Genomic DNA, 16789 nt, shown 5'->3' on the forward strand with positions numbered 1-16789 from the left:
CGCCAGGATAGTGAAGCATGTGTTGAACACATTTCCTCTGTGGTGTGATCAGATACTTTTGAATGTTGCATGGTGCTCTTTTTGTTTTTGTTTGTTTATTTTTCGAGACAGGGTTTTCCTGTACAACTTCTGGTGTCCTGGAACTCCCTCTATAAAGCAGGTTGGCCTTAAATTCTACCTGCCTCTATGCAGTCCTGGCTGTCTTGGAACTAGCTATGGCCTTGAACTCTCAGAGATCCTCTTGTTTCTGCTTCCTGAGTGCACACCCAGCTTTTTCCTTCTTATTCTGTGTATATGTGGGTATGTATGTGCACAGTGATCGTGGAGGCAAGAATGGTACTAGACCACATGAAGCTGGAGTTATAGGCAGTTGAGTCATGTGATCCAGATGGCTGCTTGAAACTTACTTTGTTTATTAGAAGTGTTAACCAGTACATCTACCTCCACTATATACTTCATGCCCTCCTGTTATACTACCAAAAACATTTCACATGATAGAAATAAAAAAATACAGCTGCTTGCATATGCCTGTGATTCTAGCACATGGGATATGAGAAGAGGAGAATCAGAGTTCAAAGCCATCTTCTTCAGCTACACAGAAAACTTGAAGTCACCGATTCATCAAAAATAATGGGAGCTAGCAGCATAGCAGGAAAGGCACTTGCTGCCAAGCCTGAGGACCCAGGTCCAATGTCTGCCACTCATGTGGTAGACAGAGTGAGCCAATTTCTACAAGTTTTTCTCCATAATATGTACACAGTGACCTGCACAGCACCCCAGACAGACAGACAGACATCATAAAAATCATCTTTAAAAAGAAATGTCAGCGGGCGGTGGTGGCGCAGGCCTTTAATCCCAGCACTTGGGAGGCAGAGGCAGGCGGATTTCTGAGTTCAAGGCCAGCCTCGTCTACAAAGTGAGTGCCAGTGATAGCCAGGGCTATACAGAGAAACCCTGTCTCGAAAAAACAAAAACAAAAAAAGTTTATCATGGATATTAAAAAAAAAAGTTTCCAACTTGGGGATAACAGAATGGTTCCTTTGAGCGAGCAGTGAGAGGGCGGGCCTGCCTGCCTGCCAGCCACAAGGTGGTAACCTGAGAACACAGCACTGACACTGCATAAGTGCAGCCTTGAAGCAGGCTTCAGAAACATGTCCTCAGTATCTAAAGAAATCTGGAAATTTGGTGTTTTCCTTTGTTTTTTGTTTGTTTGTTTTTGTTTTTGAGACAGGGTTTCTCTGTGTAGCCCTGGCTGTCCTGGAACTCACTCTGTAGACCCGGCTGGACTCCAACTCAGAAATCCACCTGCCTCTGCCTCCCAAGTGTTGGGATTAAAGACATGGGCCACCACTACCTGGTGAAATCTAGAAATTGGGAGGGAGGAGATAAGAACTCAGATGTGTGTATTGATTGATGGATGTAACGGTCAAAGAAATAAGGAACGTTCCATGCATGGTGTTAGCAGTGGACATTTGTCCAGAAAACACCGTAAGGATGAGCAGTGGTAAACAAGCTCTCAGCCCTGGTTACCTGCGTCGCTGCTACCAAGTTTAAAAACTCTACAGTCAATGTGGATGGACACAAATGGCTGAAACTACCAAGAAAAATAAAAAGATAAAAATAAGATTTATCACCAAATGCAGCTGATAGCTTTATTTTTACATTAAAATCCTTAGCAAAGGAGCTCAGCAGGTAAGAGCACTGGCTGCTCTTGCAGAGACCCAGGTTCACTTCTCAGCACCCACATGGCAGCGTACAACCATTTCTAAATCCTGTTATAGAGGATCCGACACTCTCTTTTGGCCTCCATGGGCACTGCACATGTATTAATATACGCAGGCAAAATACCCATGCATACAATAAAAACACATGGATCCTGAGGTCAAGTCCCTAGCACCCACGTAAAAAGTCAGGTATGGCTACACATGTATATATGTGATCTCACTGCCATGTACACATGAACATGTGACCTCACTGCTTGCCATGGGGACTAAGACTTGGGGGTGGAGTAGGAACAGAGCAGGAGATCACTGGGGCTTGCAGGCTGACAGCCTAGCTCTAGGTTCAGTGAGAGACCCTGTCTCAAAGGAGTGTGAGCAAACATCCTTCTCTGGCTTCTGCATACATGCATATGGACGCATACACACACACACAAAAGAAATTTTAAAAACTCTTTAATGATATATATTATTTGCTATTTTCCAACAAATGGCTGGCTAGTTGGCACCAGAGATTCAATAACAGTAAATGTAAATAAATCATATAAATTACAAATTTATAAAAATGATATAACCTCACATAATTTGTGAACAGCTAACATTGTTGAGTAAACTATGGCACAGAAAAGTTGCCTACGATTCACCAATTAAGCAGATGGACCAGCTCCAGCAAGGAGAGCAGGGCAGTTCATCACTGGGCAGGGCAGAGCAAAGCAAGCATGAGGCTCATCAGCCATAACTGGTTACCCTATGGGACAACCCTAGTTATAGAATTACATATTTGTCTACCATTGTTTCTTTTCTCTTTGGGAGACAGGGTTTTACTATATAGTCCTTGCTGGCCTTGAACTCTCTGAGATCTGCTCTGCCTCTGCCTCTTGAGTGTGGGATTAAAGGAATGAGCCACTATGCCAATTTTGTTTGCCATTTCTCATTGAATAGAGTGGTATTTGATATGAGCAATTGCAAAATGCACAAACTGTTTAGCAGAGAAGTCTAGTCATTTATAAGGCCTGAGTTTGACTGCTGAAGGAGTCCTCAGACCTGTTCACTTGTTTTAAATAACTGTGTTTGTGCTACTTTATGCAGTGGTAAATTGTCAAGACCAGAAAGGGGCTGAAACAGTATATCATCTACTATGATAGATTAACCTAATGTATTCAAAGAAAAAGACAGGCCGAAAAGCAAAACCTTTTGTTTTGCTTTTTAGGACATGATCTTCAGTTTTTGATTAACATATGACCTAAGCTAATCTTACATCAGACATACTTTTCCCTAAGTGTCCTGACTACTGAGATTATAATCCTTTGCTGCTAAACCCAGTTTGAATGGCTCAATATTGGTCTCATGTATCCTAGGCTCCTATAAAATTCCATAAGTAGTAAAGATGACGCTGAACTTTTGATCTTCCTGCCTGTACAGGCACAAAGCCTAGCTTATGAGGTGCTAGAGATGAAACCCAAGACTGTACATGCCCTACCAATAACTGTGAAGCTCTAGCCTTTTATTCCCTACAACTTTTTAATTTATTTTTTTATTTTTATTTATTTATTTATTTATTTATTTATTTATTTATTTATTTTTGGTTTTTCGAGACAGGGTTTCTCTGTGTAGCCCTGGCTGTCCTGGAACTCACTTTGTAGACCAGGCTGGCCTCAAACTCAGAAATCTGCCTGCCTCTGCCTCTCGAGTGCTGGGATTAAAGGCGCGTGCCGCCACGCCGGGCTAACTTTTTTTTTTAAGACCCGAGTCTATGTAGTCCTGGTACTTGCTATGTTACCAAGCTGGCATCAGACTCCTGCCTCTGCCTCTTGAGTGTTGGGATTAAAGTGTGTGACACTACACTCAGTCCCTGACAACTCTGGAAATGAATACTTTTACTACATCTTAATACACTAAAAGTCAAAACTTGAGGACACACTGTAGTCTGGTTAGCAGATGTTGCTTAGGGAAACTAGAAAGCAGCTCTGAAAGCTCGCGTCCACACTACATGCTGAATCATCTAAGTGCGTAATGTGGCTCCGAGGCAACCTTCTCACTGTTACACCGAGAAGTTATAACAACGGGAAGCAAGGGAACCTGGGGTGTGAGAGTCAGAGATAACAGTAGGAGCTCAGTTGCTCAAATGTCTGGACATGGCTAGACACTACAGAATAGACACAGTAGTGCACACATTAGTTGGTATCCAGGTGTCCCAGCTCTGGCTGGACAAGGCCAGAATTGACAAGCTCACCCACTGATCAGATGCTGCTTCCTAGATGTTAGTCTCCACTAAAGGAGCTAGGGTTCCTTGGAGAAATGGTGGCTCCAGGTTGGGCAGGGAAATAGAAGGTGGGTCTGAAGTGTCTTAACCGTGTCAAGAAGTAAGGAATTCTTATAAAGATGCTGTGGGAACACAATGGCATAAAAGGTCATCTCTCCAGGACAGCCAGAGAGAGCTACACAGAGAAACCCTGTCTCAAAAAACCAAAATAAATTAAGTAAATAAATAAATAATAAAAAATAAAAGGTCATCTCAAAGAAATCTCGGGATCAGAGAGATAAAGCTATGTGAGCAGTAAAACCCGCTTTTGCTATAAACGGCTAAGTGTGTAAGTGTTGGCAGCTGTGCATGATGGCAATATCAGGAGGAGGAGGAGTCGGAGTCCAGGCAGGACAGCTTGGCTATGGTTTCTAAGAACTTATTGTAAGAATAGAAAGGAAAAAGGAACAGATAGCCTCAGGTATAGTGGCACAGGGGCTGCTGTAGGTGGATTATTAATTCAAAGATAGCCTAGGGATTCCATCTCCAAACAGATTCAGGGGTAAAGTCATATATTTAACCTGCTCATCCAGGCTAGAAAAAGCCCAGGATAACAAATGTGTCTTTGTATAAAACCCAATGCCTTCAATTGGGAAGATCTGGAGGTCAAGGCCAGACAGAGTAGTGCACATGTGACCCTGTCTGGAAAACCCAAAATCAGAAAGGAAAAGCACATGGCAGTCTATGATGGAGCGTCGTCTGTCGCAGCAGTTACCCAGCAGCCCTTGCAGCTTTATATAAGCACGAACATTGAGTCATACAGTTAATGCTTCCCATTATTCACAATGAAACAAAAGCACCTGTCATACAAGCTTCACGACCTGAGTTTGAATCCTGGGATCAACATAAAGGTAGAAGTGACTCCATTAAGTTGTCCTCTGACCTCCACATACGTACAGTGGCACCTGTGTACCCAAAATTAGCAAACATTTTTTTGTGTGTTTTTTGGGTTTTTCAAGATAGGGTTTCTCTGTATAGCCCTGGCTGTCCTGGAAGTCACTTTGTAGACCAGGCTGGCCTCGAACTCAGAAAGCCGCCTGCCTCTGCCTCCCAAGTGCTGGGATTAAAGGCGTGGGCCACCACGCCTGGCCCAGAGCAAACATTTTAAACACAAAGAGCCATGGATGTAGCTTCTCGGTTGTGCTTGCCCTATAGGCAAGAGGCTCCGGTTTGATTCCCAGCTCAACATAATTTACCACAGACATGATACTTCCAATCCTCACCCAAGAGATGGAGGCAGAAGGATCAGAAACTCAAAGTAAAAGCTAAGGATGTAGCTCCATGGTAGAGTGCTTATGTTATGCACTTGAGGCCCAAGCTTTAGCCCCTATGTTACTACTACACACAAAACTCTAAGTCATCCTCTACTATACATGGAGTTCAAAGCCAGCCTGGCCTATGAGAGTCTCTCAAAAAAAAAAAAAAAAAAAAGAAAAGCAAAAACATCAAAAAAACCCAAAACCTGGGGAGATGGCTCTCAGTGAAGTGCATGCATACCACGAAAGTGTAAGGACCTGAATCAAGGGTCCTCAGCACCCATACAAAGACAGGCACACAAGATGGCTCAGGAGGTAACGACACTTGCCACCAAACGTAGAGCAATGAATTTAAACCTGGGACCAAGTTTTCTCTGGGGTCCACACGTACACGGTGGCACATGTGTAGCACGTCCTCCAAGTAAGTGTAATTTTAAATAAAAGTCACGCATTCAGGAGACAGATGTAGAAAGATCTGTGAATTCCAGGATGCCAGGAATACATACTATGATTATCTTTCAAAATTAAAAGACAGGGGGCTATAGAGATGGCTCAGTGAGATTATCTTGAAAAAGAACCAGGTTCAGGTCACAGCATCCACGCCACAGCAGCTCACAACCATCCGTAATTCTAGTTCCAGAGAATTTTTTTTCTGACTTCCACGGGTGCCACATGTATGTATATGCATCCCACTTTCATCTTTATGTAATTAAAAATAAATTCTTAGACAAAAACAGATAGGCATGGTCACTTTTTTTATTTTTGGAGACAGTCTTTCTATGTACCTTGGCTGACCAGGAACTCCCTATGTAATACAGGCTGGCTTCAAATCATGCAGCCGCACCCCCTCTTCCTCCCGAGGAAGAAATCACTGGAATCACCTAGCTTTGGACTTCAGCACCCACGGCTGTAACTCCAATTCCAAGAGACTTGATATCTTTTTTGGCCCCCTGCACATGTGTGGTAGACATACATAAACTCACTGGGGCTCAGACACATGCATGCACACAGGTGCATAGGCATTCACATATTCACATACATGCACATTCATACATATATCAACACACATTCATGTAAATGGTATCATTGTGATAATCAGTTTTTCACTACCGTGACAAATATATCTGATATAATCAACTTTACAGGATAAACATCTCATGTCTAAAGTTCTACACTAAAGAGGCTGAGGCAGGGGGATTGTTGTCAAGTTCAAAGATAGTCTAAATTAAATTATAGCATTGAGTTACTATCTCACAAAAAGAATCATTCCTTGAAGAACAGATTATTTTTGGCTGTTCTGAATCTTTCTTTGGTCCTGGCAACAAGCAGGGTTAAGGTGAAAGCCACGACAGAGGAAGCTAACTTCACAGTTGCCAGGAATGGAAGAGGAATTATTAGCAAGATGGTTCATTGGGTAGACAATTGGTACAAACATCAAGTTTGATTGCTAAAACCCACAGATGGATGACCTCCACACATATGCTATACAACATTTGCAAATATATGTACACATACCCAATAAATATGAAAGAAAATGAATAGAAAGAGTGCTAATGTCTCCTTCAGGGCTATCATTCCAACGACCTATATACTATATACTCTTCATAAGACCCAATCTCCTAAAAGTTCTATCCACTTTTTATCTAGTAGAGGTTGTATGGGTTGGAGGGTGGGAGTGTTTTGAGACAGGGTCTCCCTGTGTAGGTAGCCCTCACTGTCCTGGAACTCCCTCTGTAGACCAGGCTGGCCTTAAACACGTTCAGAGATCCCATTCCCTGTGCCTTCTGAGTACTGGGTTAAAGGCTGGGGCTCGGCTAGGGACCAGGCTTTCAGCAGACATCCCAGATCTAAATCCTACAGCCATAACATTAAGCAACATAAAAAGACAAGGTGTGATCAACTCTGATTTTGTACACTTCAATACAAACATTTACTCATCATATCCAAATTTTAAAAAAGAAGGACGTGTAATACTGCCCAGCCTAGTTTTGAACTACAGGGTTCAAGTAATCCTCCCACACCAGGCTCCTGAGTAGCTGGGGTCACAGGAAGTATGCATGCACCACCGAGCCCAGCAACAGAATCAACTTCTTATAAATCCACTAGACACCAAGTTCAATACTTCTAAGTGAAGAACTGTAAGCCATTGAGGTCAAGGCTAGCCTGGACTCCAGACAGCAAGTACTAGGTCAGTCAGGCAGGGCTACAGAGCCAGCCCTATGCTCAAGAAACTCAAAGCTAACACGTTACAACTATGTGGAAGAGTTTCCACTTTCTCAAAAAGTTGACTGTGGTGATACTTGCCAGTAATCCCAGCATTTGGGAGGCTGTGGCAAGAGGACTGCCACTCCCAGATCAGCCTAGTGACTATTTCCCATTCTTAACCAAAGGAAAGAAAAGCTACCCTAAGTTGAAGGGGGTGGCTCAGACCTATATATAATTCTAGCACTGGGACTGCTGCGGCTTGAAGGTCATGGCAAACCTAGGCTACATAAAACACGTAGTGTTGACTAATACATTTCATTTTTTTAATGAAAAGAAAAAAAGTATCTCTAGGGACCAGAGAGAGGGCTTAGCAGCTAAGAGCTCTTCTCGAGGACCCTGGTCTTCTCAGCCCAACGTAAGTTGCGCACAACCAAAACTCTCTCTGGTTTCTAAGGGCAATGCTCATTCACAGATGTAAGACATGCTTACACGCAAAACACCTATACACAGTGAAAGATTTCTGAAAGATTCTATAACTGAATTTTGGAGAAGGGAAGATACTCATGTAAAATATTCAATAGAACCCAAGGAATAGACCAAGTCCTTCACAAACACTGTGCCCATACCACAAACAGAAGTACTCCAAGTCTATACTCTGCCTTTCCTTAGCTGTCATACTACATTCCAGTTCCTCATTTGTTCTATTAAACCTCTAGTTTGCTAAAGGAAAAAGCAAAACAATATTTACCTAAGGGCCCTGCTGTAAAATACAGACTGAGCAATGTACCAAGATTAGAAGTTTCTAAATATACCATGAACCACTGAATCTAATACTGCTGCCTATACAAGATTTAACACTTAATGCCTGAAGGGAGGATTACTCCTTAGCCCAGGTGGTTTGGAAGCCCATTGCTCATAAAACCCAAAACTGAAGACTCATCTACCTGATGTGAAACCTGAGAGTCACCTCCAATCACCTCAAGATCAAAGCAGAGATGGCAATGTCAAAAATCTGGGATAAGCGCAGACCCCCAAATTCTCAGCAAAGACATAAAAAGCCAGGTGTGACTGGCATTCCCAATCCCAGGTCCCAGTAAGGCCCTGTCTAAAAACACCAGGTGGCTGCTCCAACCACGTATGGCTGTCCTTTACTCACAGAAGTACATGCATGTGGACAAAACCAGAATACATTAAGAGTCCTGACCTGTACTCCATTCTGCAGGACTCAGGTCTCATGTGAACACTGAAGCAAAGGCTCCAGCCAGGCAGTGGTCCAGCACTTAAGCGCACCTGGCCTCTGGGGCTCCTCACCTCACTGTGCTCACCCACCAGCCTCAGGCTATCCCAGCACTGAGACACTAGGGCAAGTTTCAAGCTTCCATTGCTCAGCCATACTCCTCAAAATCCTAAAGGAGCCAAAATACCCTATCTTTAACCCCAACCCTCTTGGAAATTGGTTTCTGCCTCAGCTTGCATTAGCTATTATACAACTAACTCTGTCTCCAGAGCCAACCAGGAACAAAAATATCCCAAATGAAGATTACACATGCTAGACATTTACCCTCCCCAAACAACACAACATACTTTGAAAAAGCCTGAGAATGTGCATAGACTCTAAGCAAACACTATGCCACTTTACATGAAAATTTGGGGATCAATCCTCAGATTTTGATACTGCCAGCGAGCATCACACAAGGACTGACTGTACACAAATCAGGAAGGAAGCACCTTTTTTCCTTGTCAATATAGTAAGAAGACAGAAAAACACGAAGGAAACACCACAGGTTCAAAGCTGAAACCAGGTTTCTCTGATGAAGCATAAGGCAAAGGAGTAGTCCAGGAATCTATGGGCCACATCTCTCTAGGTATCACTCAGCAGACCTCCCCATCCCCGTCATCATGGTGCACGTAAAACATCCAGGCAGTGCCAAAGGCCACTGCGCTCTATAGGCTCCCACCTATCCAGTTGGATAAGGCATGAGGACAGTGGGAAGGAGACAGGCCTCACCCACTGCCTCCCAGGCACCAACTCTAATCTCACACCAGGTACTAGCTACAGCCAGAGACTAACAGCAGGATGGACCAGACAGCTCCAGTTCTACACACATTTCTATTTTATTATGGCAAAGGTGAAAATGCCACCTTCTCCACAACAGCAACCAGTAATATTTATCCCAAAAATAACTCAGTACAAAACAGGTCTGTTTCAGAATTTAAAAAAACAAAACAAAACAAAAAACCAAAAAAGGAAAAAAAAAAACTTTACATGAGTTTTTAGATCCTATTTTAAAACAGGAAGAAAAAAAAGAAAAGAAATAAAAAGAAACAAAAAACAAATCCACCATTGTCTGCACAGTTCAGTTGCCAACCCTCCCACTAGGCATCACAGGCGAGGCTTCTGGGTCCTGTTACTTGTGTGGATTTGCTCGGTTGTTTAGCTGGTGTCCATCTGCAAGAGAGTGGGAAGGTCACTAAGGCCCCTGACTCTACTGGCTTTTAGACTACCACAGTAGTCACTCAGTTACACCCAGTCCTCCGAGTCCAAGGACTCAACTCACCCTTGCATTGTAAGCATCCAGCTGTGCGTCCAACTCCTCTGCAGAAAGCTGCTGCTTTGAGTTCCTGCCGGTGCCTCTACCTCTTCCCCGGCTGCCTCCACGTGTCCCTCTCCTGGTGCCACCACCACCAAAACCTCCAGAGCCACGGTTTCTTGTCATGCCGCCTCTGTTTATGCTAACAAAATAACAGAACTGTGAGCTGTCTGGCAAGGCCTTGAGGGTGGCACTATCATAAACCACAGGCCTCTTTCCCCATCTGAGGACCGCAGAACTCACCTCTGTGCAGGTCTTCGCTGTGTATCAATCTGTGATGTGACAAGCTGGATGTTCATAGGGCGGCCTATGGTAAAGAACACAAGAAGTCTCACTCCAGAGGCTCTGAAGCTGACTCAGAGGGCACCACACCCTGATCTCCATGCAAGCTCTGGAAAGGGTTCTGTGTGTCTCCAATGCCCCCAACAAGGTAAATGGCCTGGAGAGCCTGGTGGGAAAATAAAGTGCAATAATAATAACCCCACCAACACCTCCTCACTCCTTCTCAGTTCAGGCTAGGAGGGCTGTTTGGTCAGGTGTTCAGGGTGCTCATGGGCAGACAGGTGTGGGTGACCTGACGGAAGAAGAACAGGTACCTTTGTCTTTACGACTACAGCCCCGCACTCAGGTTGTACTATGGCGGTTCTGAGAAGGCTTCACAGAAGTGAATCTTCCGGAAGGAGCTCAAGGAGGGGAGGGATGTAGCTTGCTGGATGGGGGTTCACAAGAGGTTGGTCCAGATGTGTGGGGCAGCATGAGAGGTGGCAGAATGGAAGAGAGAGACAAAGGGGCAAATGCAAAGTATCCTCAGCCAAGGGGTGGGGGGCAGCCCAGATTCCTACAGGGAGAGGTGCCAGCCCCAAACTCCACACGCCCCACAGGCATCCAGGGCCCAGTCCCAGACTCACCATCCAAAGGGACACCATTGTACTGTTTCATAGCCTTCAGAGCATCTGCTTTTCGTTCAAAGTGCACATCTGCTGTCCCTAAACTTCGTCCAGAGCGATCATAGTGCACAGCGGCTTTTTTCAATGTCCCAAATTCAGCAAAGAGTTCCTGGGAAGGGGTAAAAATTAGCAATTAAGCCAATTTCCTTCTTGTAGCTCAGCAACATTTGCTGTGAGTCCTTGTGCTTTAGAGGTACTTGACTGACCGCCACCCAGGAAGAAGGCAAGGCAGTGGATTAAGAGCTGAGGGAAGAGGAGACAGCAACTGTCATGAACAACTGGGTTACTGTCCACTGAGGGACAGTGTAATTACACCATGCTGTAGATGAGGGAAGACACAAAGTCCTATCACAGGACAAAACTACAAAACTCTCTCAGCAGGGGTACTTTCAACTTGCCTAACTGCTGTTTCACGAAATACCAGAGGCCAAGAGTAAAACTGTCCATTGAGCAGACAACGCAAAGGGCCCAGTATTTTAGGAAACTGTGACAGAGCCCCTACTGCAAAGGTAGGTTCTAGCTCACCTTCCCCTTTCCTCCTACTGCCTGCTGCTGCCAAGTCTGAAGTGAAATGCAGCATGGAACCTGTCCTGACCTCAGGCAGGCTGGGAGTTGGAGAGGGAACCCACAGAGTAGGGCACTTCAGCTGCAGGCACACAGTGGGGAGTGCAGCTAGCTAAAGCAGTTTCCAGTGGATGCCAGAAACCACCTTAAAAAAAAAAGTGTTGTGACAGGCTGGAGAGATGGTTCAGGGGCTAAGAACACTGGCTGCTCTTCCAGAGGACCTGAGTTTAATTCCCAGCAACCAACGTGACTCACAACTATCTATAATTGGATCTGATGCCCTCTTCAGGTGTCTCTGAAGAGAGTGACAGTGTACTCAAATCCATAAAAATAAATAAATAAATCTTAAAAAAAAAAAAAAAAAAAGGTGTTGAGACACCGTGAGTGCTCACCGGCCTTGTTCTTTTCTCCCATGGGGAGGTCAAACAGTTGGGCTCTAGGGAACGGTACCCAGAAAGGCCCAGCACACCCGACTCAGCTCCGGCTATATCAAACGCTAACTCCCAAAATTATGCCTTGTAACCAGAGAACTCTAAATGCCTCTGAGGTCCAGTTTAAAAAAAAAAAAATAAAAAAGACACAAAATCCAAGAAGGGTGGGGGGGAATACTTCAAAGGCATGGAGAACCATGACCTGGGTAAGACCCAGGAAAGATCACCAGTTAAGATCCAGCACAGAGACGAAGGCTGGAAGACACTCTCAGACACCTTTCTCAGAATCTGGGAGATGCTGGACCTTCCTTCTCCCATCAGTTCACCATATCGGGCACAAATCTGAGAAGCAAGCACCTCCAGTCATGCTGGGACCGGAGCTGTGGCCAGTCTGTGCAGGTTAGAAACTGGAAGTCCTGGCAAACAGGGCAGGCGCTCACAGTTCGGACAGCAGACAGGACTCATTTTTAGGGGCACACACACACTGTGACATCTTCCTGCAGCCTGGCTTATGGGGTCGTGCTCAAACCCTACTTTTTCTGAGGCTAAGGCTCTCAAGGGTGAAAGTGGCTGGCTCTGGGCAGCCTAGGGGAGGGCAGGTTCCAATCCGTAAGAGATCCTGGAGCCCACGTCCGCGTGGGACGAGGAGAGCGGAGAGCTCCCGTCTCCTACCTGAATATCAGCATCTGACACTCCGAAGTCCAGGTTGGACACCAGCAGCTTCCCGCCCGTCTCCACGCCGGCTCCACCCCCGAAGCCACTGTCGAAGAGGTCGTGCTGCCACTTGTCGGGAAGTTGTTTCGGCTGGAGAGAAACCGTAAGCACAGAGACAGTCGTGAGACTCGTCCTGGGAGCCCGCGACACCTCGGCGACACTCTCCCGTCGGCCCCGCGGCCAAGGTCGAGGAGCCCCGAGAGTCCCCCAGCCCCGCCGCTCTGCTGCGAACGCCCAACTTCTCTCGCAGCAGCCCCCGCCGCCACGAGGCTGGACCATAACCGGACAAAGCGTCCCGGAAGATCCCGGCCTCGGGGCGGCCTCGCCCCCGCCCACCCCTCGGCCGCGGTCCCGCGAGCCTCGCCGGACGCTCGCCCGGTCCCGGCCCGCCCGGGCGCACCCTCCCCGGCCCGCGCCGCAGGTCCCCGCACTCACTCTGCTGTACGGCGCCGGCCGGTTCCTGCCGCCGCCTGCGGCGCCGCGGGCGATGGCGGGCCGGTTCCTCATAGGCCCGCCGCCTCGATTCACCCGTGCGGCGGCCTGCACTGCGCCGCCGCGGCCGCCCTGGGAGCCGGCTCTGCCGCGACCCCGGCCCCCGCCGCGGCCTCCTCGCTGGCTCCGGTTCAGCTTAATGATGTCGTCCAAAGACATGTCCATTTTGTCGGCCATGGCGGGCGCGGATTCGGGCCTTGGATCGAGCCCGCGCGTCAGCACGCCGCGGCGTCACTTCCGGCACCTCCCCCTGCCTTCCGGCGTCCCGGGCCCGAAGCGCCCGGCGATTGGTCTCGGCGCGCGCGGTCCCGCAGAGCGCCTGCGTACGGCTCGCCTCGGTGGCTGGCGCTACTTCTAAGGAGCCAGACGCGGCGCGGTCGTTTTTATACCTTCCCGCGCGGAGGCAACGGAAGGGCGGGGCGCCTCGTGATTAGGCGGCCGAGGTGCGAGGGCGAGCAGGGGGCGGGGCCTGCGGGCGCCTCCCTGGGAGGCCGGAAGATCCTCGGGCGTCGCCTGGGTGCCGCGCAGTGTGCGCGTCCCGGGTCCCTCCGCACCGTGCGATCGTGGGGGTCCCGACCGGTCCGTGGTTCCGACTTGGTTGTGCTTGCTCGAAGGCTCGGTCTCCTGACGAGCTGGCGTTCTCACCCCTGCTGTAACTTCGCGGATTAGTGACAGTCACTCTTCCTATCTTTAAAAGCAGGCCTTGGTTAGTGAAAACCAATGTTTTGCGTGGATGCGGAGGTTTTGTTTTTGCTTTTTGTTTGTTTTTGTTTCCTGTTTGGCTGATTTGCTTCTGCCCCGGGATTAAAGACGTGTGCCACCGTGCCTGGCTACATGAGTGCAGATCTTTAAAGGCATCCTTAAAGGTGGCAAAACAAACTCGTGCCATTAATCCCACAGGCTCTCCTTGCGGTCTTTAAAGACAAACACGTGCCTTTTTTTTTCTTTTTGGTCGGGACGCACGGAATTTTGGAAGATGCCGTTCTTGACAAGTGCAGCACTTGTCGCAGCTCCATGACTTTGATGCTTAGGTGCTGTCGTATTCCGTACTAACTCCAGGTCATCCTCTTCCCTCAGGTCACAGGTTCTGCTGTCATGAAGGTGAAAATTAAATGTTGGAATGGTGTGGCCACTTGGCTCTGGGTAGCCAATGATGAGAACTGCGGCATCTGCAGGATGGCATTTAATGGCTGCTGTCCAGACTGTAAGTGTCTTCCTCTGTGCTCTCAGAACTTTAGCCTACTCCACCAGCCTAAAAATCCCTAGGTTTCCCAGCACTGGGTAGGCAGAGACTGGAGGATCTCTGAGTTTGAGTTTAGCCTGGTCAACAGGACAAGTTACCTAACCCTAACCGAAACCCCGCTGGGCAGTGGTGGCACAGCCTTTAATCCCAGCACTTGGGAGGCAGAGGCAGGTGAATCTCTGAGTTCAAGGCCAGCCTGGTCTACAGAGTGAGTTCCAGGACAGCCAGGGCTACACAGAGAAACCCTGTTTTGAAAACCAAAAAACACGCCGGGCGTGGTGGCGCACGCCTTTAATCCCAGCACTCGGGAGGCAGAGGCAGGCGGATTTCTGAGTTCGAGGCCAGCCTGGTCTACAAAGTGAGTGCCAGGACAGCCAGGGCTACACAGAGAAACCCTGTCTCGAAAAACCAAAAAAAAAAAAAAAAAAAAAAAAAAAAAAAAAAAAGAAAACCAAAAAACAAAACAAAACAAAACAAAAAGCCAAACAGTGCAAGTTCCAGGATAACCAGGGCTACAAAGAAAAGCCCTGTCTTGATAAAAGACCAGGTAAAACAAAAACAAAAAATTGTGGGTTTTAGTTTCTATTTCCTGAGGGGAAAGTCGACAGAAAAAAGCAGAATACTTCAATCCCATGTTTGTCTAAAGACCCCATCCAGCATGATGGCAAACACCTGTAATACTAGCATTTGAGAGGCAGAGAGTAGTTGGTGGCCAGTCTGGGCTCCACAGTGAGACTCTGTTGCAAAAACAGAGTCAAGCAAAAACACTTGTTTTATTTAGGACATGGGGGCACAGACCACAGACCATAATAGCACTTAGTAGAGGGAGGCAAGACAGGGTTTCTCTGTGTAGCCCTGGCTGTCCTGGCACTCACTTTGTAGACCAGGCTGGCCTCGAACTCAGAAATCCGCCTGCCTCTGCCTCCCGAGTACTGGGATTAAAGGCGTGCGCCACCACGCCCGGCTTAGCAAGGATGTTTTGTTTCTCTTATATGTGGCAGCTCCTTCCAAAGTGGGGACCAGCTATAGTACCTTCACTAAGCTGTTGAGCTCAGAGACCCTTTATCTAGGCCTAGAACTGTGTAAGAAATGTGTTATTTGTTTTGCTGACCTGCTGTTGGACCTTCTGTCCCAGCTCTCTGTGCTGTGAGTGGCTGTTGTTATTAAAAGGACCCGATTACCTGAAGTTTGATACCTCTTTCCACAAAGAAAGCCAGGGCTACATACTGAGACCTTGTCTCAAAAAAACAAAACAAACAAAAAATGAACCACAAAGAGTTTATAAACAACTTTCAGGAAGATTTATAGCAACTCTCACCTTCAGGCAAAGGGTGGACATTGAGTCGGTAGAGTGAAGGTGGCTTTGCTGATTTCAGAGGGAACCATTTTTACTAGGTCTGTGACAGAAGGGATGGATGTCTACAAAGCATCCTAAGTGGCTAAGCACTTAGTGTCTCGTGTGTGAAGACGACTCAGACTCTCTTAACAGGGCTTGATAACTGTGCAGAGTGGGAAACATAGTCCAGCCAACTCATGGATGTATTTGAATGAGAGGGAGTCAGTTTTAATGTGACAGTATTGGTCAGGTCTAGTGTGTTTTCTGGATGCAATCTATAGCACCAGATTTCTCATAGATTAAAATTAAGTTACTAAGTGAAAATTAAGTTACTAAGACTAAGTTATTAAGTTAATAAATCTGTTCCAGGACACAGGGGGCTTTAGGGTACAACAGTCTCGTCAAGAAGTTTTTAATTAAAAATAATTCCATCAAGGCACTCGCAAGTCCTTGTATGAATCACCCTCAGTGCACCGGAGCACTCACTGGGAACTCCAGCTTGCGGCCTGAAGGGACATCTTGAACACAAGACAATATCTTCCTCCGCATGACTACCCACAGGGGACGGCAGCTCAGTAGCCCCTGTTGGTGAGCTAGTGGGATCCAAGTCTAATTTGAATGGGGTGATTTCAAACAGAGTTCTGCTTGAAGTTAGGAGCCACCAGTGGTGACTTTAGTCTTTGCACTCAGGAGGCAGAGGCAGGTGGGTCTCTGAGTTCAAGACCAGCCTGATCTAGAGTGAGTTCTAAGAGAGCCAGGGGTACACAGAGAAACCCTGTCTTTACAGACAAACAAACCTGTCTTTAAAACAAACAGACGGGCTGGTGAGATGGCGTGGGTAAGAGCACCCGACTGCTCTTCCGAAGGTCCAAAGTTCAAATCCCAGCAACCACATGGTGGCTCACAACCACCCATAATGAGATCTGATGCCCTCTTCTGGTGCATCTGAAGACAGCTACAGTGTACTTACATAAAAATAAATAAATCTTT

General features: G+C 46.9%; 2 protein-coding genes across 3 annotated transcripts in view; one reads left to right on the forward strand and one right to left on the reverse strand.

Annotated features, from left to right (window-relative positions):
• Positions 1-9572: 9572 nt before the first annotated feature.
• Positions 9573-13537, reverse strand: Alyref (Aly/REF export factor). The gene is made up of 6 exons (XM_021177297.2): positions 13164-13537; positions 12687-12818; positions 10981-11128; positions 10316-10379; positions 10040-10214; positions 9573-9930 (listed from the first exon to the last, which is right to left on the reverse strand). Exons 1-6 carry the CDS (start codon positions 13395-13397, stop codon positions 9916-9918), a joined length of 768 nt encoding a protein of 255 aa, XP_021032956.1. The 5' UTR covers positions 13398-13537; the 3' UTR covers positions 9573-9915.
• The window catches only part of Anapc11 (anaphase promoting complex subunit 11), a 5610-nt gene continuing 2300 nt past the window's right edge, over positions 13480-16789 (forward strand). The window contains exons 1-2 of one of the 2 annotated variants that reach the window (XM_021177299.2): positions 13480-13663; positions 14298-14424. In XM_021177299.2, coding sequence (XP_021032958.1) covers positions 14316-14424 — 109 coding nt within the window. In that variant the 5' untranslated portion in view covers positions 13480-13663; positions 14298-14315. Of the gene's footprint in view, positions 13927-14297; positions 14425-16789 lie in introns of both variants that reach the window. The other variant, XM_021177298.2, reaches the window with a different exon arrangement.

This window comes from Mus caroli, chromosome 11, assembly GCF_900094665.2.
Source record: "Mus caroli chromosome 11, CAROLI_EIJ_v1.1, whole genome shotgun sequence".
NCBI lineage: Eukaryota > Metazoa > Chordata > Mammalia > Rodentia > Muridae > Mus > Mus caroli.

What these genes read in the sequence shown, in the direction of transcription:
- Alyref (XM_021177297.2), bottom strand. Translation starts at nt 13,397, where the DNA reads ATGGCCGACAAAATGGACATGTCTTTGGACGACATCATTAAGCTGAAC. An exon ending in CAATGGTGTCCCTTTGGATG is followed by an intron (nt 10,380 to 10,980) that starts GTGAGTCTGGGA and finishes TCTTTACCATAG; the next exon opens with GCCGCCCTATGAACATCCAG. An exon ending in CAGCGAAGACCTGCACAGAG is followed by an intron (nt 10,215 to 10,315) that starts GTGAGTTCTGCG and finishes TTATTTTGTTAG; the next exon opens with CATAAACAGAGGCGGCATGA.